This window comes from Mytilus galloprovincialis, chromosome 9 (assembly GCF_965363235.1).
Source record: "Mytilus galloprovincialis chromosome 9, xbMytGall1.hap1.1, whole genome shotgun sequence".
Taxonomy (NCBI): domain Eukaryota; kingdom Metazoa; phylum Mollusca; class Bivalvia; order Mytilida; family Mytilidae; genus Mytilus; species Mytilus galloprovincialis.
The window spans coordinates 20078347-20102822 of NC_134846.1; the positions used below are offsets into that span (position 1 = coordinate 20078347).

Below are 24476 nucleotides of genomic sequence, written 5' to 3' on the forward strand. Positions count from 1 at the left end.
TAAATGAATACTGATCTGCAATTGACATTAAATAAAATTGAAAATGGAAATGGGGAATGCGTCAAAGAGACAACAACCCAACCATAGAGCAGACAATAGCCGAAGGCCATCAATTGGTCTTCGAAGCAGCGAGAACCTCTCGAACCCGGAGGCGTTCTTTAGCTGGCCTCTAAACAAATGTGTACTAGTTCAGTAATAATGAACGTCATACTAAACTCCGAATTATACACAAGAAACTAAAATTAAAAAATCATACATTACTAACAAAAATATTTTTTCTTCTTCTTTTCATCTATTTTTCTTTTGTTTACAGTTTTAAGATGTGCATTCCTGTTGTTCACAACACTAGCAATTCACTGTGGTAAGAATCTACGTACGGGTTTGAGATAGTTCTAGTTTGAGATATTTAATTAATTCAAGATAAACCTAGTTCCATTGCCTATTCAATTTAGTGTACCCTAAAGAATGTATAATAATTTTAAAAAAAAAGTAACATGACAAAAATACTTCACTCCGAGAAACATTCAAAACAGAAAGTCCCTAATCAAATGGCAAAATCAAAAGATCAAACACATCAAACGAATGGATAACAACTGTCATATTCCTGATTTGATACAGCATATACAAAGTAAGATATGTATTCCCTTTGAAAGTACATTTATACAGAGACAATATTGTGAAACTTATTGAGGACACAAAATATAAATGAAATGCTGAAAAATTTACGAAACATTCAGCATTTGTTTTTTAAATTTCAGATTGCTCAAGCAGATGCCTTTCTTGTACGAATTTGAAAGAAGGTGAACAATGTCAGCACATAGTTACCTGTCCTGATAACGAGGTACAAATTAACGTACATCTTAAAAGTACTTTTCAAGTGCAACTCAAGATTTGTATTCCATATCAATGATCTAATATGATATACATTCTTAGATGAATTATTAAGTCAGATTGCAATTTATTTTTAAAACTTAATAGGATACACATTCATTTAGAGCACAACTCTTAGTTAGACTGTCTAACATGGAAATAGTTCTTTTCCCACCGCGGAAACAGTTTTTCTCTCTCACGTCTTCGACTCAATAACCTTTCATATTTTTGATTGTGTACAAACACGAATTCCTTAAAATCTTGAAAGCTCTGTTGACATTACGGTTAAATGAAAGCAACGTAAATTGGAATATTTCTATACCTGTATCAACTTTACTTTATCTTCGATCAAAAGTAACGGTTAAAGGAGAAATAAACTTAATGCTGCAATCCATCGATAACACGCCTAGACATAAATTAATACCATCATTTATAATCACTTATTCATCGCAGCAGTCAGCACTTTTGTGTTGATATGTTGTGAAATATTATTTTTTCTTTTTTTTTTTTGTAAATTTACCTTTTAAAATGTTGAACAATTCGAAATACTAAAGGTTTTCTTCGCAATTGATAGCCGTAACCGTTTTTGACACAACTTTGCAGATTTTCGTTTTACTCTTCAATTTCGAAAGAATTCGTATTTGATTTACCTTCCAGCTGGTTTGAATCGTACATAGCTAATTATCGATTATCTGGTTGTCTGCATATTAATATTTTACAATACAATGTATCAATATCACGGCCGACACTCGGCTAACCGAGAGATTGGTCGGTTAATCTATATTGAGTATGTGGCTATATCGGCGGTGGGTCTGTTAATCGGGTTGACTAAAGTCTGTTAATCAGGTGTTATCGAGGAAATCATTGGAAATTCTGCATGTTTCATTGTATAACTTTTTAAATATATGTTTATCATAAAAAGTATTCATGTCTAACAAAACAATTCAATGTACTGAATCCAGTGGTGTAATTATTATTTTTCTAGCTTCGATGTACGATCTATAAAATGAAAAGGCGTGTTACTCATCAATAAATTTATACACATTTTACACACACAAAATGTACACAAAAAGACACGTTGGTTGAATTTACTTGCATGCGATATTTTGAACATCGAACAAAGACAGGCATTATGTTTGTCAACCAAATTGATATCATTGTGTGAAAAATCTACACAAAAATCTGTATTTTGGTGACATAAATCAATCTTTATTTAAAACCTGGTCTGTTAATGGGTCGGATGTATAAAACCCGGTCTGTTAATTGGTCTGTTAAGAGTTATGAATGGCAATAAAAGTATAATTTTATTGTTGTATGGGGTGTTATCGGATCAAATGGGTAGGCTAAAGACGAGTGGCTAAAATATACGGAAACAACACATGAGCAATGAAACATAATATATACGGAAACACTGACATGAACAATGAATTTATGCAATGAATGTTGAAAACTGATATATAAAAAAGTGTAATATTAAAGTACTATTATACATCATGTTAAAATGCCATATTTTTATTGCCTAATACGAAGGTGTTAATTTACTCTATCACATGGCTGAGCGGGTGACAATTTTTTGGAATGTCACCCTCTCGGCTAGACCAATCAAAAATCGACAGTTTAAACGACAATGAATTTAATCTACATCAAGTTATTTTATAGACAATGCTTAAAGTTCTAATTTACTATACAACGAAGCGTGGAACGACTCAAACTTATTTCTTTTACAATTGTTGGAAAAACGTATTTCACTTGTTAATATTTTTACTTTAAAACCTATAAATCATTGTGTGTTATGCTTATTATTGATATTAAACACATTCGTTCACCATCGATGTGTTTCAACCGGTGATGTACATTTCATCATGTTCATTGTGATGTATATTTCTCAGCCAGATATGAGGCCTTTTGAAAGGGGTATTTACCCAAAATTTAAATAAAATAAATAACAATAACAAAATAACAACAATTGAAAATATTTTTTTTTCTTGATAGCAGAGCTTTTTTCCCGTTTCGGGCCTAATCCTTGTATCGTTTATATGTCAAGTCAATGCACTTCTATTGTCTATTTACTTCACTTCTGATGATTTTTCAAATACCCATTACGCTGTCAAGTACGTGACTACATAGAAAATACTTTATGATAAAACTCATCTGTTAAAGAAAATGATGATAGGACATACATTATAATAAATCAAATATCACATAGCTGAGAGGGTGATAGAGCAGATCGGTATCCCAATCTGCTCTATCACCCTCTCAGCTATGTGTTATTTATATCTTATCACATATTTGTTACGGATACGGATAATTTTTTAAGATTTATCTGTTATGTTTCATTAAATTGTTATAATTGAACTTTTTTTCCCTCTTTTCTGCAACACTTAAATATGTGATAAATAGCTTAAAGATTATAACATGTTTTTCCATATTTGCCCTGGTATCATCCCTCGACTTGTATCGACCTTCGGCTAAAGCCTCGAGGCCGATATGGGAGTCTCGGGATGATACCAGGGCTAATATAGAAAAGGGCATGTTATAATCTATACATATTGATTTCATCCAAGAATGGTCGCATATATCATGTGGATTCTGTTCAGGTTGTCATGAATAACACTAATTTGTATCTAGATTGGTATTAACCAGTATATAAATCAGAGATAAACGTCGTATTCTAATATGACGTGCTTCTTTAGCTTTGTAAAGAAACCATACTTTATTATCCAATAAAATTAGTTTGCACATGCGTATATTGACTACGGCAGAAAAATGAATTTCGTCAAATTGGTATGCATTTAATGTATTTCCTTAAATTAAAACACTTTCAAACACTAAAATGATACACATTTTGTTGCTAATACTTTTACAATGGCAACAATGTGTTACAATTCGTAATTGACATATTTGACCTAGATACCACAACGTTCATGTTGGCTGTTCTAATTTCAAAACCCCTCCCTCTCAAAAACACGTTTCATCTCTCCCGTTAAAAAGGCGTCATCGTATATAATAATTTCATTGAAACATATGTTCCGACGATAAAATATAAAATAAAGTATTTTTTTATAGGTTATTATTACTGTTGTACTGAAATGACAAAATTGTTTCATATTTCTGATAAAATGGATTGACCCTAGCAGGGAATCGAACCCCATTCTCCTATAAAAAAAAAATAGGCGTAATTACCAATATACCACCAAGGATTCCAATCCATTTTACAAATGCAACAAGATTGTCACCCAGTATTAATTTTAATCATCATGTAATACAGCATTTGAAATCGTCAGATGCACAAAGGCGTGCCCTTTGGCTTTGATCAACTTTACAAGGTGTAGCCACCGCAAGTATAAATGGATCTCTGTCAAAGGGCCCCTCCTGCCAAGTCTTGAATGTCAGCACAACTTTATCAAGGAATCTTCTATCAGATATGAACATATCTACCAATGCTACAATATTAACCGGCGGAATATTTACGATTAATTTAGTAAATAAAGACCTACCCGACTATCCTTGTGCGTCCACCGCCATTGACAACTGACTTGAAAATGTGCGTGTCAGAAATTGACCTCAAAGGAAAAGACTGTTGTGACACAAATATTGTTTTAGTTAATAAATTAATTTGTTAATTTCTGTTTCAATTTTGAATTTTAGAAATACAACTTTGCCAAATTAAACTGGTTTGAACAAGTTGGATAAAAATCGACAGGAAGGTTGATGGAAGAGCCTACACTAATACGGTACACTTATGTACACAGCGAACATAGAAATTACCGTAATTGTCCTAATCAGAATCGAAATAATTGATGCCAGCTATACTTTATTGTAGTTTTAACATGGGTAGACATTATATTCGTGTTATTTTAGCCCTCGCTATCGCTCTGGCAAAAATAATCACGAATATAATGCCTACCCATGTTAAAACTACAATAAAGTATAGCTGGCATCAATTATTTCTTAAATGTAACTAAACATCAGTAAGTAAAATATATTGGGATGCTAGAATATATAAAGAATAAAGAAATAATAATGAGTAAGATAAAATAAAATGTAGAGAAAAGTAACAGACAATTTAAAGAATATAGAAATAAACAACACCCCCCAATCCGGACCCTCATTGTATACACGAGAATCTGGATGGAAACACAGAATATATAGAATAATAGATAAGGACAGTAGGAAGTGACGCATTAATAAAAAAAATAGAAAAAAATAATAACTGTTTGAGAATAAAGACATGAAACACCCCTGGGTGTTGAAACAGTAACGGATTGCTATGTACTCATATTGGTAATAAATGCTAAAAGTTTACATGCGGACAACTGCAGTTCTCCTCTGCACTTATGTAGAAAGGAACTAAACGGAATAAAATGAATTAAAACTTAAGATAACCAAATGTAGCTGCATTCGCTCCTTTCCATTTAGTTAATACTTCTTTAGACTGATTTGTAAACAACAGATGATTCAGTAATAGAAGAAAAGAACCAATCGGATGATGTTGACGATTTAGAGTTTACGGTCCAGTGACAAATATCATGTGCATATGAGAACGACAACACGTTATATGTACCCTTTGTTGTAATAGAAAGACACTTTCGGACGGATTTGAGAACGTGCTACTTTGAACAGACACAAAAATTAAGACTGAAGAAAACGTTAATAATATATTCATGCATATTCCAGCAGGCAATCCATATCCATATATTGAAGTGACACACCCCTTAATAAAATGCAAAGGAAGTCAAAATAAAAATGTTCTTACTAGAAGGATACTGTTGCAGCGTATTGTCATTTTTTTTTACTCAAGAGCATCTCATTCTTAACTTTTTCAAAGGGAAAATATAAATGTAGCACAACTACATGTATTGTCGTGGCTAAATAACTCTTAACTGACACAATTTCAATTGTCCAACCCATTAACAGACTTTATTCCCATAATGTTCACTAAAACGTGGTATTACTCACGTTATATTACAATTATGAAATATTTACTAATTTCAATTTATATTTTAGAACCAAAGTACGATTTTGTGTCCTTTAAATGATATCTAAAATTGTTTTTTTCGCCTTTCATCACAAAAATTGCTATGCGTATAAGTATAAATACTACATACTTGCGCGACGCCTTTTAGTTTTACTGAAAACTGCGCAGACTATGAAATGTTTTTACAGTTGGAAAATGTTCTATGATATATATCATTTTGTCAGACACTTTTCTTTTTTTGATTTGATTCTTATAATGTTCGTAAAATCTGTATATTAAATAGATTTTAATATTAAAATTGTGCGTTTTACTCTTAACAGACGTATAACCAACCCGATTAACAGACCAACCGCCGATATAGCCGCATACTCAATATAGATTAACCGACCTATCTCTCGGTTAGCCGAGTGTCGGCCGTGAATATGCAGACAACCAGATAATCGATTTATCGGGTTGTATTTGCATATTTTGTATGATAGAAAATAGTGTTTTCTTTGTATTTATCAGCAAACCGAAAAATACTTGATAGGTTCGGGCCAAACTTATCAACATTGGATCATACATTATGACGTTACTGACATGTTCGTGTCAAAGTTATTTTAGGACGGGTCAACGTATTTGACGTCATAAACCGTGATTTGCAATTTCATCCAGAGCTGAGTAGAGTGATGCAGACATTAGGAAGACCAATAATGAGTCTTTTTAGAGGAAAATAGCCGTACCAAAGACTGGTATCTTTCACGGGTTTTGACTAAGCATCTTTGGGAAAATTAGGACCACTCAAAGCAAACAGGTTTATAAATATGATTAAAAAAATCTAGTTTGTACTGTTTGGTATCGTCAATTCGTTCTTATATATTATGTATAGCACCACAAACAGTACCAGGAAATAGCTCACTAGTCCGGCCCTAAATAATCATAATATCAATGTTTTTTAAAGTATCATATTATTAACATTTAGAGTTTCTACAGTGCACCAGCAGAGGTATCAACACAGTGTTGTAGTGATAATACTGTTATCAAATAGTAGGAAACTTGTTACTGTATATTCCTACTAATTGTTAAAAACAAGCTTTAATGTTTGTATGGTGATTATGTATGTCATGCAGTGTTCTATTCCCTATTTCTATGTTTATCTGAATGTCCTCCCATATATGGATCGCTATCAATGTGAGTAAACTCATCATAGATACCAGGATTAAATTTGTATTCATGCCAGACGCGCGTTATGTCCATTAAAAGAATCATCAGTGACGCTCGAATCTAAAAAAAGTTAAAAAGGCCAAATACAGTCAGTCTAACGTTATCGTATAAACAGTTATGCAGCAGGTTCTGCAATCACAAAGTGGTTAATTGATAAAAATCCTTTAAAATGAATTCTAAACGGTAACTTTCCCTTGATGCAGAGTGCCGATAAATTTGATGCAATACGTAACGGTTATTTGACTTTGATTGTTTTGTCGTTTTCCGGCAATTTTTCTGCTAATTGTTCACCTTTAAAAATGTATTACTATACTTTTTAAATATGCTGTTTCTTTGATACTACATTTTTAAAGCATCTGCACGATATATTGCCTTATATATCATGTACTGTAGTACGACGCTAGATTAAAACTGACGTGGAAAGGTAACACCCGGCCACCGAAAGCTTCATTTTTAGCCTTATATATCATGTACTGTAGTACGACGCTAGATTAAAACTGACGTGGAAAGGTAACACCCGGCCACCGAAAGCTTCATTTTTAGCCTTATATATCATGTACTGTAGTACGACGCTAGATTAAAACTGACGTGGAAAGGTAACACCCGGCCACCAAAAGCTTCATTTTTATGAAGCCCAGGTGGTCGGGTGGTCTAGCGGGACGGCTACAGTGCAGGCGATTTGGTGTCACGATATCTCAGTAGCATGGATTCGAATCCCGGCGAGGGAAGAACAAAAAATTTGCGAAAGCAAATTTACAGATCTAACATTGTTGGGTTGATATTTAGACGAGTTGTATATATATGTCTAGCGGGACGGCTACAGTGCAGGCGATTTGGTGTCTCGATATCTCAGTAGCATGGGTTAGAATCCCGGCGAGGGAAAACAAAAAATTTGCGAAAGTAAATTTACAGATCTAACATTGTTGGGTTGATGTTTAGACGAGTTGTATATATATATATATATATATATATATAGGGAAGAACCAAAAATTTGCGAAAGCAAATTTACAGATCTAACATTGTTGGGTTGATGTTTAGACGAGTTGTATATATATTATATATATATATATGTTGATGTTTAGACGAGTTGTATATATATATATATATAACTCGTCTAAACATCAACCCAATTTGCTTTCGCAAATTTTTGGTTCTTCCCTATATATATATATATATATATATACAACTCGTCTAAACATCAACCCAACAATGTTAGATCTGTAAATTTACTATATATATATATATACAACTCGTCTAAACATCAACCCAACAATGTTAGATCTGTAAATTTGCTTTCGCAAATTTTTGGTTCTTCCCTCGCCGGGATTCGAACCTATGCTACTGTGATATCGTGACACCAAATCGCCTGCACTGCAGCCGTCCCGCTAGACCACACGACCACCTGGGCTCTCAAAAAAAGAGCTTTCGCTGGCCGTGTGTTACCTTTCCTCGTCAGTTTTAATCTAGCGGCGTACTACAGTACATGATATATAAGGCATGAAGATGTTATTGTTACAGATCAGCTAAATTATCTATAGTAAAGGATCCTATAAATTAATGTAATATACAGTCACAGAAAATAATTATATTTATAAGTACGTCTGAGTCAGTGACAACTCTACAACAGAGCCCAGGTGGTCGTGTGGTCTAGCGGGACGGCTGCAGTGCAGGCGATTTGGTGTCACTATATCACAGTAGCATAGGTTCGAATTCCGGCGAGGGAAGAACCAAAAATTTGCGAAAGCAAATTTACAGATCTAACATTGTTGGGTTGATGTTTAGACGAGTTGTATATACATTATGTACACAGCCATGTATCACCATCATTGATGGCGAACCGATGGATATATCTGTTGTATATATATATATATATATATATATATATATATATATAGAGTCTATAAGAATCTACCAACCAGTAAACTTAATAGGTATTGGATCATCAAAATTGACAATACTACACAAACAGGAAAAATTATATGAGTCTGAAAGATTGTGTAACAATACCGATAAATAGATGGAAAACAAAACACTAAAAAGTGTTGAATATCATTGCACAAAGATGGAAAAACTGAACAGATGATATAAATTATACAATAATTGCAAATATTTCGGCTCAACAAATGGCCTTCTTCTTACCTGATCACAAGCTGAAAGATTTTGATCACATGAAGATCCTTGTGATCGAACAGGATTGTACATGGCAAAATAGGCAAAGAGAAAATCGGGAGAGGTTTTGGATAAAAACACTGGGTGTCCTCCATCCAGATGGAATCAATAGAAAGAAATAATTAAATTTACAGTCTAGTGTTAATATTATTATATTCAGGATTTTGGATTAAAATCAATCGACAAAAAACTTACCTGTATTATTAGTGATCTATGTTTACACCTTATACATTATATCTCATTATTGTTAAAACTTTTGTCACCGAAGAAGGCCATTTGTTGAGCCGAAATATTTGCAATTATTGTATAATTTATATCATCTGTTCAGTTTTTCCATCTTTGTGCAATGATATTCAACACTTTTTAGTGTTTTGTTTTCCATCTATTTATCGGTATTGTTACACAATCTTTCAGACTCATATATATATATATATATATATATATATATATATATATATATATATATATATATATATATATATATAGCGACCACTATACCGTTACATGCTAGTAGTTACATTTCTCATCATATATAGTTTCACCTGAAGATGAAAGTACTAGTGAAATAAAACTATTCATACTGGAATGATGGATTTAATAGTAATCTATGATATATAAATACGTCAAAATTGAAAACATCGTTAAAACCTATGATTGAGTTGGATAAAAACCGCAATTTTTATATGTGTGCATGTAAAACAATTTTTTTTGTAGAGGGGTCTAAGTTAAGCACAAACAACATTTTCCAAAAGACAGAAACAGTGAAAAGGGATATTTTAACACGCATTTAACTAGCAGGTCGAACAAATGATGTTCTTAAACCCTGCTGACTGCCATTGACGATTGTCAAATAAATTGGTCACAAGATGTAACAAATGGATCTTTATATTAATTTAATACCAAACAGAAAACAATTAACTTGCAGCAAAGATGGTAAACCGTAAACAGTTTATTTTTTTATACCATATCCGGGTTTCGACAACTAATGTCTCTTCAATGATCTTGGGGATCGAAACAGTATTTGAAAGGTCATACAATTTACCTCAATTTAGGATTTTATAATTCGTCTAAATATCAGCCCAACAATGTTAGATGTGTATATTTGCTTTCGCAAATATTTTGTTCTTCCCTCGCCGGGATATCATACAAACTCATGCTACTGAGATATCGTGACACCAAACCGCCTTGCACTGTATCCGACACAATATACCACTCGGCCACCTAAGCTTCACTATAATAAAGCTTTCGTATGTCAGTTGATACCTTTCCTCGTCAGTTTTAATCTAGCGTCGTAATACAGTTTTTTGATGAGTCACAGAATTATTGCATTGAAAGGTTACCTTAGTAGAAAAAAAAGAAAAATTGTCATTTGTTCTTTGGTTGTATTTTTGTTTACATGATGAAAACAATTGGTGTAATTAATAGTTTTTTTTATTTCAGTGACTGAACTATCATTTACCTGTAAGAATCAGTTATGCTGTCCAATACTTTTAAGAAAGAGGAGGGTTATTCTTAAAAATATTGGACAGCTAAATAAAATAAATAAAAGGTAACATAATGGTTTCTTACAGGTAAATGATAGTCCAATCCCCGAAATAAAGAACGGGTACAACAATAGAAGTAGTAATTTTGGGGCCCATTATAGCTTGTTGTTCGGTGTGAGCCAAGGCTCCGTGTTGAAGACCGTACATTGACCTATAATGGTTTACTTTTAAAAATTGTTATTTGGATGGAGAGTTGTCTCATTGGCACTAACACCACATCTTCCTATATCTATATAAAGGAAAGTAGTAGCAAGTTCACAAGTTACACATTATTTTATTTTCATTTTCTTAAAAAAAAGCATTTTGTATCACCTATCTTCTCCTATGTAACTCAAAATTTGTATCGGAAGGCTTTGTATGGCTAGAGGCAATTATCTCTGAGATAATGGATCATACCAAGCATCATTTTGACCCCTGGTTGCAACTGAAATAAATGAGCATAGGTTAAAGCTTATTCTGGAAATATGTTTCGTGTGCACATACTAAGTTGTCAATTGATTACAATTTTCTACTTGTACTACAAACGCATCAAATGTATGAGGCTTATAAGTTTGCGCGAAAGACGCGCGTTCCGTCTAAGTGAAAGTCATCAGAGGCACTCATAATGGATATTCCGATTAACATTCTCATAGTTCACCTCGTGTACTGATAAAGATTCTTATTTAAATTTCAATTATTCACATAGGAAATCACGAACTATCGCTTTTATCCTTATCCTGATAAATGTTCCAAATTATATTCCAAATAATCTTGTTCTGAAATATGAACTTTTATCAAATTGGTCTGTATGAATACCAGTCATAAATGTTGGTCAATTATCAGTAATAACTAAGTAGACCTTGACTTTATTTTTGGCCCAAATGTTACACCCCATTCCAATTTGTCTGCAATTGTTTGACATCACGAACTTAATTTAACGAATATAAATATCGCCTCTAGAAATGCAACAATCAATATTCAAACTGCTGCCTAATATAACAAAAATTGTCTTTTGTTTGTATAAACTGTGTGTTCTGGCATTTGTAGTCTCAGTTGGTATGTCATTTTTTGACTGCATTCCTTGAACGTGAAAAATCTTTTTATATCATGTCCCAACTATATTTAAGTACAACAAAATGAATATATAATTCGATCGTCTAAATATCAGCCCAACAATGTTAGATCTGTAAGTTTGATGTTCTTCCCTCGCCAGGATTCGAACTCATGCTACTGAGATATCGTGACACCCAATAGCCTTGCACTGTATCCGACACGCTAGACTACTTGGTCACCTAGGCGTCAATATAATAATGCTTTCGGTTGCCGAGTGTTACCTTTCCACGTCAGTCGTAATACATTACATGATATGAAGATGGAATTGTTATATATAGATTCTTACATTGATACCAGTGGATTATCGGATTTATCCAATCGAAATAGTTAAATTACCAATATTAAAGTCCGATAATCCACGAGTAACTATGTAAGAATCTGTTTATCTAATGATTAAAAAATAAACTTTCATTTTTGTTGAACGAAAATCCCCTTCCACATTTCACAAAGTTGTCAATTTCATTTAAACACCTGTAAGCATCTTTTGATTCATTCAGTTAGCTGATTAAGGTTATGACCCTTACACTCATCCAATCATCTTCAGAGATCACCGGCAACCACACGTTGAGTATTTTGTTTATACAATGAGTGCAGAAAGGTATAAATTGTCAAAGAATTTAAGAAATATATATTCATAACAGTCTGAGTTTTATCACTTTATTTGTATTCTTAGTTTATTTTTGCAATAAATAACTATTCATGATGCACGCCGTATGCCCATGATTTTTTTTAAAGTGGAAATCTATTTTATAGAAACTTAGGATGATGTGTGAAAAAACGGGTAATTGTACAACTATTAATTCATTTTAAAATGGTCGTCAAAAACACCGCTCGAGCAAAATGGAAATTTTTCTGAACGAGAATACTGATAGAATAAGGCGAAAAAGCACAATACAAGCAGATGTTGTAACTCATACAGAAAATAGATTGTTAGTATGGAAAATGTAAAAAAAGTGGTTTAACTGGGTTATTTGGCAGAATCACTTTCACTGTGTTCCAGGTTTAAACAGTCTCTGGAAATTGATTGGTCTGTACAGGGTAAATCCGATATATTGTCGGAAACATTTTAAAAAAATGCTAGCTTTGTAATCGTATAAACCAAGTCTACACAAGACAGACAACATGGGAATGAGGCCTGAGAAAGTTAACGAAGGCTGAGAAATGCATGTGCACTTGATTAGGCAGAAATAAAATTAAATACCAAAAATTAAGTCACCTTACAGTTTGAATAAAGCCAGACATCAGTATCTACTTGCGTATACACGCAAGTCGATAGTTTGGGCTGGCCCTAGTGAGAATGATTCCGTTACAATTTTTTTCTTTCTCGAAATTTACCAGGACACAACTGACTAATTATTATTCAAACGGCAGAAAAAGACCAAAAAAAGTGAGATCTTGAAATCATATAGATTTTATATTCGTGTTATTTTACGCTTACATGGGTATTCGGTGGTGTTTTATTTGTGCTTTGATTTGGAAATAATGTACAAGTACAAGTTTGGAGACCAAACGACTGAAAGACGATTAACAAAGATGCCTTATAGGGCCCCCGATGGGCATATTGCTCGCATAGGCGTTCGGAAAAGCCCGAGGATTTCAGTCTTATAACGAGTTTTTAAACAAGTTTACATGTAAAAATGAAGTGTTAGTATTTCTTATTATGGATAAATATATGTACATTGTCGTTAAATATAAAATGTTTTTGTGCGAGTTTTAAAAACATGAACGAGTTGGGATATATGAACACCGCATGATGGAGCCAATGGAACATCGCAGTCTAAAAAGGAAAAATAACAATAGGGAATGAAAAATCGTCTATTTTGTCGTTAACTTAAGTTGTTAAAGTTGAGATCATTGTCTCTATTTTTTATTTATTAGAAAATAGACATAGTTTAAACGATGACCGCAAAAAGGACAAACAATGAACAGGTACACAAAAAGAAATTTCTACGTTACCGCTTGCTCATTATGGAAATGGGGTAACACGAGACATGTTTTGGATAAGTACAAGTACAAATAAAACAAACATTTATTTGTGTACATGTTATTTGTACACTCATTGGCTGATTGAAGGATAAATGGAGATACGGAATATACTATTTAAAAGATAGCAACATCTGGGCATTTAACAACATCAAAACCATAGACATCAAGAAAAACGTAAATAATGCTCTTTGGACGAGTATCTTTTTGTTTCTTATTTGTAGTTTTAGTTAACGTTATTCCCCTAAATTGGAAATTTTTCATGGATATGTTAAGTATTATTATCTCAAAAACATTTCAGTCTCTTAGTACATATTTGTTTAAGTCTTTTAACTTTTGTAGTTCTGGAGAAATTCAAACCATAATGAAATAAGGAGATGCGGTAAAATTGCCAATTAATCAATCAAAGACGGAAATGTTAGCTTGCTTACATGCTACTACATTTTAGATCTCTAAATGTACAATTCAACTATATGAACTGCTTATTCAAAAATATGTATTGTCACTGAATTCCAAAAACAGCAGGCATCATCATATTGTTTAACCCGTGTCTGTCTGACCATCTATACCGCACTAAGTATAAATAGGATGTGAAAATCAGACGAAATTAATGTTAATTCGTGTGAGTGAAATTTCCATGTGCAGGATGAAACTAAATTATAGCATTGCATAACAGGAAATTTACGAAAATCGACAGGGGAAATGAAAATAAAATAGACACCGTTCAGATCCCGACAATATTTAGTTTTCTATACCTCTGAGTAGAAATAATGTTATGTTCTGTATTGAATAACGTCACATGTTTTCAGTCAAGTTCTAGGCGTATCGATCAACTTTAAAGCCATTTTTCTTTAAAACAAGGATGGTGACATATGAGTTTCTATACGTGTATGGATTTAGTATACAATTCTTGATTTTGTGTTAGTTTTTTGTTTTCCTCCGTATATTAGAACATAGCCATCAATTGGAAAATCTATAGGGTAAGTCGAAAAATGGCATTTTCCCTATATACCTGTATAAATAATTTTGGCTGACGTTGTTATGTTTATCAGCTCATAGCCATAAGTTTTCATCAACGTTTTTTCATGGTTTTTTTTTTCAGTATAAAATGAAATTTAGAATTAAATTATAAGAAATGACTGTAATATTGTTCTGTCTATTCGAAATAACATAAGAAATGTGGTACACACTTAAAATAGCCCGCGTAGTGTGCACCACATTTTTTTATGTTATTTCGAATAGACAGAAAAAATATTACAGTCATTTTTAAAAACTAATGATAAGAGTTCATGCATAATAAATAATAAATTTGTCACCAAAATTGACGTTTTCCTATGAGAATTACAAAGAATATGAAATAGGGATCCCCATTTTTTTAATTCCGTATTCCACGGAAGTCAAGTTGGTTCAATATTTAACATTCAACATTCAACATTCAAATTTTTTTTTTTTTTTTTTCTTGTATCCATTTTTAATATTCAACATTCGTTTTCAACATTTGATTTTCAATTTTCAACATTCATTTTTATTTTTTTTTTTTTGCATCCATTTCAACATTCAACATTCGTTTTCAACATTCGATTTTCAACTTTCAACATTCGTTTTCAACATTCAACATTCGTTTTCAACATTCGATTTTCTACTTTCAACATTCGATTTTCAACTTTCAACATTCGTTTTCAACATTCAACATTCGTTTTCAACCTTCGATTTTCAACTTTCAACATTCGTTTTCAACATTCAACATTCGTTTTCAACATTCAATATTCGTTTTCAACATTCAACATTCGTTTTCAACATTCGGTTTTCAACATTCAACATTCAACATTCGTTTTCTAATTTCAACATTCGTTTTCAACATTCGATTTTCAACTTTCAACATTCGTTTTCAACATTCAACATTCGTTTTCAACATTTAACATTCGTTTTCAACATTCAACATTCGTTTTCAACATTCAATATTCGTTTTCAACATTCAACATTCAACATTCGTTTTCAACATTCAACATTCGTTTTCAACATCAATATTCGTTTTCAACATTCAACATTCGTTTTCAACATTCAACATTCGTTTTCAACATTCGATTTTCAACTTTCAACATTCGTTTTCAACATTCAACATTCGTTTTCAACATTCAACTTTCGTTTTCAACATTCAACATTCGTTTTCAACATTCAACTTTCGTTTTCAACATTCAACATTCGTTTTTAAAACGAATGTTGAAAGTTGAAAATCGAATGTTGAAAACGAATGTTGAATGTTGAAAACGAATGTTGAATGTTGAAAACGAATGTTGAATGTTGAAAACGAATGTGGAAAGTTGAAAATCGAATGTTGAAAACGAATGTTGAATATTGGAATCGAATGTTTAATGTTAAAAATGGATACAAGGGGGAAAAAAATAAAAAATAAATTTGAATGTTGAATGTTGAATATTGAACCTACTTGACATCCGTACATATTCCGATGTAACCCGATTCAAAGAAAAAGTATGCCAAATGTTTTGAAATCGGGAGATATGCAATTCGGTATCGTGTTACCTTAACTGGTCTTATCAAATATAGAGCAAACTTTCTACTAATTGATATCATTGATCTTTATATTAATCTAGGTTTGTTTTCTTGAGAAGTATACCACATCACAAGGAGAAACACGCTATGATGTTGGATGTGTAGAACATAAGGTAGTTTAATTTTTTCAAAACCAGATAATTGCATTAATCTCATAATGCAAATCCCTGAAGCAAATACGACTTTTAACAAGTTAGTAAAAGAGGGACGAAAGATACCAAAGGGACAGTCAAACTCATAAATCGAAAATAAACTGCAAAAATGAAAAAGACAAACAGACAAACAATAATACACATGACACAACATATTAAAGAATAAACAACACGAACTCCACCAAAAACTAGGGGTTATCTCAGGTGCATCGGAAGGGTAAGCAAATCCTGCTCCACATGTGGCACCCGTCGTGTTGCTTATGTGATAACTAATCCGGTAAATAGTCTAATTCGGTAGGTCACATTCATGAAAGGGAAGTAATGTGCACATTGATATCGATATGCTACGCTTACAATACGTCGACGAAATGCTTTCGAATACAATTGCAACACATGCATATAACACGTACACACTTTTGTTTAGGATCCAGGTGCAGAATTTCCTCCTCGCTGTATTGACGAACCATTGATGGCCTTGGGCTGGTCTCTGCTCTTTTATCGGATTGTTTTCTCTGAGAGGCATTCCTCATTTCTTTTCTCAAATCTATATGTTTGTAAATTCTGATTTACCTTATTAAGGTGGTCGTTTGTTTGTAACAGTTTTCTATCCGTGGATATCGTTGCTTTGTACATGAGAGAACTTAAGTATATAACATCAAGGGAAATATTAAAACAGTACTGAATAATCAGCTGTGTTTCGTCGGGAAATTGATTAAAACACTTGTCTAACACATTTATATTTGGTTAGTTCAGATTCCAACAAGCGATATTATGTAAAACAGCTCTGTCCTGATCATGGTGATTATTTTTGTTCTTACTTATGTGGAAAAATTTGGCAAAATTTTAAGTGAGAAAAGTTTACTTTACGTTAATTGATGTTCCTACAACCGACTCGTTTATTCAGGTTTTGATTGTTTGATTATTTTAAATTAATGTAATGGTTCAAAATAATCTTTGTATTAAGATTTGAACATTGCTTTTTTTGTTTTGTTATATTTTATATAATTTATAAAAAAATCAATTCGTTACAGATGTGTCATGTGCAGGACTTGCAAAATACTTTTGGAAAGAGAACAAGTGACCATAGTCATATATCATGTCAACGGTGTTGTAATAATACACATATATGTAATACAGATCTCAACTGTGACAACATGAATAATAGTAAGAGTAAAGTAAAATAACAGAAATACCGAACCCCGAGGAGAATTCAAAATGGAAATTCACTAATCAAAAGGCAAAATCAAAAGCTCAAACACTTCAAACGGATGGATAACAACTGTCATTTTCCTGACTTTGTACAAGCATGTTATTTTAGAAAATTAGAAAATGGTGGACGAAACCTGTTTTATAGCTAGCTAAACCTCTTACCTGTATGACAGTCATATACAATTTCTTAATATTGACAACGAGGTGTGAACAAAACTAACAGACATGATAGGTCAAAATCACAAAAATAGGGTTACAGTAGTCAACATTCATTGACATTGTGTTATAATCTTAATCACTATAAAACAAACAAATGTGTCAACAAAGAACAACATAAAAGCATATAGACAAAGGACATTAGCCAAATCAAAAGACAAAAATGAAAAAAATTACCAAAGCACAATAAAACAATGGTTAAATGTATCAGAAGTACCAAGCAACGTCAAATGAATATTAGCAAAAACAGACTTAACATTAAAAGTAATAATTTACAAAGACATATAATAAAACATCTTAACACGTTATTAAGATGATAAACAACGTCAGTACCTAGAATTTATGTTTTAAGATCATCGTGTATTACTTGAGGCTGATACAGAATATTCATCAACGAGATCTTGGTTTCTTCGGTGAACCTTTTAGAAAAAGGACGACACGTTCTTTGACATATCCCTGGTTCGTCAACTTTCTTCTCAGACACTGGTGACGTTTTACTAAGTCTGAGTAGCAGATGCAAGTTCTTAAGGTGGTGTGGATGTCTTTTGCCATCTTGGATTGTAAAAAACAGAGAACCTTAGGTTCTGAATTTCAATCAAGTTTACAATATTTGATGCAGGAATGCAGATAACTAATGTGAATTTGCATTTAAAAAATATCATCAGTTTCTAACTTATAAATATTAATATTTTTAAAAGTGTAGATTTTTTTTTGCTTTATTTTTAATGTTTTAAAATTGGCATTTTGGCTTTTTTGTATATTAGCCGGAAAAAATGCACTCTTTCTGCACTCTTTCTTTTCTTTTGATATTCTCATTTTCTAAAAGCTATATTCTCGTATTTTATTTTACAATAATTATTCTATAATTTAGTTTAGCTTCTAATCAAATAGTGATGTTTTTTCCTGTATAATCCATTATATTTTTGAACATGTATCAATATATTCTACGTTTTGGCAAGGTATGTACAAATTCTATCAGTTTTAATTAAGACTCCCATACCACCTTAAATACCGTATAAGTTGGGAAATGTATATTCCATATCCAGGTGAAGTTGGAATAATGCTACTAAGGTGGGTGACATTTCATAATTAGAATCGTCTCATGTCTCATAGATTCTATTACTGAGACGATCGCTTATGTTAAATTCGAGGTATAAGCCTAAAAATGAGGCAGATAAAACGAAACTTTTGTTTATTTAATTTCTACTTTTTGAGAATATATTAATGGAACCCAAACAGAAAAGTTTGGATTGTTATGGAAAGAACATCATCAACATAAATGAATGTGAAATTAAATGATCTGGCTTCTTTAATCTATTTGCTTTTGACAAATGTCTGAAGGAACTCCGACTCATACGAAAATGCAAAGAAGTCGGCAAGTATACGTTGTCGATAAGAAACTCCAGTTTACTGATCACTTCTCCCGCTATGAGGCATGTTTTATAATTTTGTTCACTATAAACCATAGTTATCAAAGATTTTACCTTAGCTGTATTTGGCACAGCTTTTTGGAATTTTGGATCCTCAATGCTCTTCAACTTTGTACTTGTTTGGCTTTATGAATATTTTGATATGAGCGTCACTGATGAGTCTTATGTAGACGAAACGCACGTCTGGCGTACTAAATTATAATCCTGGTACCTTTGATAACTATTGATATTCATGTCAACACCGAAACCAAATTAGTCATAAAAATTGTGCCACGTCTAAAACAACAACTTAACGGCGGTTGGACCCCTGAAGACTGACAATCCTCCAGCAGCGGTTCCATCTGAGTGTCGTTAAAAATATTTAGTTATAAAAATAGTACACTTCGGGAACAAAGTGGTACATCATTTGACAGAAAGAAACTGAGGATTCTTTTAGTCTTAAGTGAAGAAAACCCGCTGAGAGTCTGTTAAGTGCCCCTTAACCCGATTAAGACGGGTGCCACATGTGGAGCAGGGTTTGCTTACCCTTCCGGAGCACCTGAGATAATTCCCAATTTTTGATGGGGTTCGTGTTGCTCAGTCTTTAGTTTTATGTTGTGTTTCGTGTGCTATTGTTTATCTTTTAGTCTTTATCTTTTGTAGCCATGGCATTGTCAGTTTATTTTCGACTTATGATTTTGAATGTCCCTCTGGCATCTTTCGCTTCTCTTTTTAAAAAGTATCCACCTCAATAAAAGATGGGTTAAAGATCTATAAAATCTTTGAAATATGCTTCAAAATTTCTGATTAACTTCTAGATATTTTTCAAAAAATTGAACGAGGCATATTTCTAAGTGCACAATAACACGACTCTATTGTATATCTTCAGTTCCTAAAGAATGTGAAGATCTACACAGCAATAGGAGTGGAGTTTACACTATTTACCCTACCAATGAACACCAGCCAGTACAAGTCTTTTGTATCATGGAATACGGCAAAAAATGGACTGTAAGTACCGTTGTATTCAGGAAATGAAGTTGCTGTCAATTATGGTGATAATATAATAATTCGAACGGACATAGATACCTTGAAGGGTTGATGTCAGAATACAATACAGATATAATGAAATATAAATATATATATATATAATAACGAAGTATGAAGAACTAAAAAGTCAAATAGACCACTTCCCACAGTATTGTGGATGTTTTAATGAAAAGAAAAAGAATGGCATATGTTCAGTCATAGATTAAATTTTTATAAAAATTTGAAAACAAGACGTTATAAATTTCTTGAGTCCGAAGCGCTTTTCTGGATCTACATTCATCAGGAACAATCAAAGCCGAATATTTAAAGCCATGGATGCATCAGAACCAAAACAGTCGATGAGGTATAAGCTTCACACTTTTATGAAAATGATTTATTTCTGAAATCTTAATAGATATTATTTTAATATTTCAGTCTGTATATTTATTTTTGAAACATGTGGAAAAGAATCAAGCTGTGTTTCATGTTATTTCATTTATAATGTTGACATATCCTAAAGGAGATGAAATGTAAAAAACGTAATGTCTCTTTGCATGCTTGAAGATTCTTTCACCAATATGAAATAATGAGATGTTGTATGATCGCCTTTAAGAAAACTTTCCATCACATTAGTAAGCTGTAAACAAGTTAAGTTCACCGCACGGCCATTAAACGGTTACTCTTCGCAATCCCATAATCTTCATGCAAAGAGAGTTTACAGTTATTATTCCAAATTGACTATCATTCTCAATCAATTATCACCAGAAAACAGATTTATATAAGGGTTGAAGCTGATATTTTAGATACATTTTAACACATTTTTCCTGCACTTACTTGGTTTTTTTTCCGTTAAACTCATACCGTATAGTAAAGACATATCAATTGAAAATATAAACTTTCTTAAATAAGATTAAAGTTGGCATATTTTGGCTATTAAATTGATCTAATCCACAAATGTTATAAACATATTGACTTCATAATAAGCAGTAATCTAGATTTTGATAAAATGATATAATACATAGAAATGGTTTCTGTAACATAATAACGGTTACTCTTCGCAATAATAAAAACTTTTATGCAAAGAGAGTTTACTGTTATTATAATAAATTGACTATCATGCTCAATCAATTATCTCAAAAAACAGTTTCATATATGAGTTGCAGCTGATACATGTGATATTAAAGATACATTTTAACATATTTTTCCTGCAATTAAATGTTTTATCGTAAAAATTGTTTCTTTTATTTTAAAGTTCTTATGATAACTTAAATTTCTCAAAAACAACACAAAGTTTGTCAAAAAGGGAAGTAATTTTACAGCCTTTTAAAAATAATAAAAATCTGTTGGGTCCGGGTTTTTATGCGAGCAAGATTTATATCATTTGTTTGGATGTATGTTTGGATAAATAGTTAAATTGTTCATAGATGGTTTAGCTGTGGTAGTCTTTTAAATTTTACTCATAAATGGCATGACTCAGTTTTAGAAGCAATGACTTATCTTTGACCGTAATTACAACCCTTTGTTTTTCGTGTGTCATTTGTTGTTTAAAATGTTTAAAAGTTATTTCAAAGACAAAACAAAACAGGGATTGTTTATATTAGATAGATAAAAAGTGAAAACAAATGCAGCATGACATGTGTAAACATGCAGTTCATAATTTAGATAAAATTCAATTTTATTTCCATATTCGTCTTTTTGTCACCTCTTGTTCGTTTTTTCCATGTTTTTTTTTTTCCAGTTTTTTTATGAGTCTTCAATGCCCCTTTGGTATCCTTTGCCTTTTTTTTTATCATAATTTACAATTCTATACATCTTTTTATTGTGATAAACACGAGAAAATGTATGTAGTCTACATATATTTCGGTATGGTACAAAAGGACATCAATGTAAATAATCTGAATAACAATAAATTGTAAAAACACTCCTTGAAGATACACACGTTTAACTGTTTGAATATGATAAAAACTAGATTTTCCTTTGTACGTACATAAAGGAAAACATACTTAAAAGTAACACTGTATGGTAGAGAATAGTTATGTGTTCATTATAACACAGTTTCAATGAAAGTCATTCAACACTTTTGTTCGAAATTAAAGACTACGAGCATTAAACATTCTTGATTTAGGTATTTATAGAATATTATTTAGCTATTTATGAAAAATAATAAGAACCATTGAACTAATTGTCAGAATAACCATACAGAGGAACCTTTGAATTTTCAATTGAAACATTTGTGAAATTTGGTGTTATATCTACGACTTGTTCCCCGAATTCAAAATCAAGTGAAAAAAAAGTGAAAGGTTGAAATAAAATTAAAATTGTCTACAAAATATAAATTGACGAAGGCTCTGTCAATTATTATGTACAAAACATATAATTCATAGATTGCATTTGACTTTTTGACAGGTGATCCAAAGAAGATATAATGGAAGTGTTGACTTCAACAGGACATGGAATGAGTATAAGGACGGCTTTGGATCGGCTTATGGGGAATATTGGATAGGTAAGTGTATCTGGATGTGAACCAGCTAATGATCACAATATAAGATTGACGTAATAGAAACATAAGAATATATTCATGATATTACAATCGAATAGTTCAGACAAAATATAAATCATCCTTCTAGAAATAAATGGCTACCCAACAAGGTTATATATTTAGAAAATATCTTTATCTGAGTGGATATTTACTACTAGCTTGTAACTCTTGCATACTTATTCTATGTTTTCTGTATGTTTTGTACTTACCATTGTTAGTTTTATATGTTTGTAACGTTCGTTTACTGTAAATTGTGTGTGTGTATTTATATGTAATTTTATCTGTGTACCGATACGCGAATACTGTGTATACATTGACTGTTGGAGATTAAATATGTATATACTATTTCGTAAAGTCTTACAAATTCAATTCTCGTTTAAAAAAACCCACTAACACAAACGTATGGTTGCAAACTGAATTATAGATAATAGTAGGCATTCATGACTCCAATCTGAATTGACTAGGATTATCAGTTTTCCTGCCGAAGGTAAATACTTCTCTCCGGGCACTGCGGATGTAAACAATTAAAACTGACCGCCACGAAATAGCACAATAGTGTTGAAAGTGGCGTAAAACACCAATCAATCAATCAATCATTATAGGGTTTTTATAAGAAAATAAAAAGAAGCTTCATTTTTTTTAACATTCAATATCTAGAAGAAGATTTAGAATATACAAATGGTAGCATATACGAACAGAAAGCTAGAGGTGCACAGGTTATATCAAGGGAGAAATGGGTGGAATACAGGGGGGCATGCATATTTTGTGTGACTAAAAAAGCAGAGACAAGAAAAACAATAGTTAAGTAAACTGAGTGAGGAGAATGAAAATATAACAACAGATCGGGCCGATTTATTGACAAAACATAGGCAATAATTAACAATTCAGTCATATAACGTTGACAACGTTGAGATGTAACAACAGAAGAATGTACTTTTGCTTTTAATGCTATTAAATGAAATAAAGCATCCGTTCTTACAGTCGAATTTTATCAGATGTTTTAGCAAAAAACTAAATAGTTTCTAGTCAAGCTTTTAAAAAAGGATAATGAAAAAGGAAGTTTATCACACACTCAACGCTCAAATATTTTGACTTTATTGTTTTAAAAGGAGGATCATTTATTATTCGATAGTTATAGGGCAATTTCGTTTACTAACTGTAGATTTAAAATTATTGTCTTTTGTTCTAGCACAACGCTTAAAGATGATACTACCAAAAATAATTAATGAAGACCAAATAGGATACATCAAAAACAAATTTATTGGTTTTAATTTGAGACAGATTCAAGGCATAATTGATTATGCGGAAGCTTATAAGATTGAAGGTCCAATAGTTTAAGTAGATTTTACCAAAGGTATTGATTCTTTGGAATGTGCTTTTATGTTTATCACTTTTGAAACATTTTGGATTCAACGTACCATTTATAAACTGGGTAAAAACATTATTTACTGGGTTACAAACTTGTGTAATTAATGATGGGTGGATTTCAAAACAAATTCATAACTCAAGAGAAAT

The 24476-nt window shown here is 32.0% G+C and overlaps 1 protein-coding gene across 1 annotated transcript in view; it reads left to right on the forward strand.

Annotated features, from left to right (window-relative positions):
• The first annotated feature begins 318 nt into the window (after positions 1-318).
• The window catches only part of LOC143044585 (ficolin-2-like), a 51745-nt gene continuing 27587 nt past the window's right edge, over positions 319-24476 (forward strand). The window contains exons 1-6 of the mRNA XM_076216642.1: positions 319-361; positions 759-841; positions 16452-16523; positions 17594-17726; positions 20286-20404; positions 22829-22925. Coding sequence (XP_076072757.1) covers positions 17594-17726; positions 20286-20404; positions 22829-22925 — 349 coding nt within the window. The 5' untranslated portion in view covers positions 319-361; positions 759-841; positions 16452-16523. The remainder of the gene's footprint in view (positions 362-758; positions 842-16451; positions 16524-17593; positions 17727-20285; positions 20405-22828; positions 22926-24476) is intronic.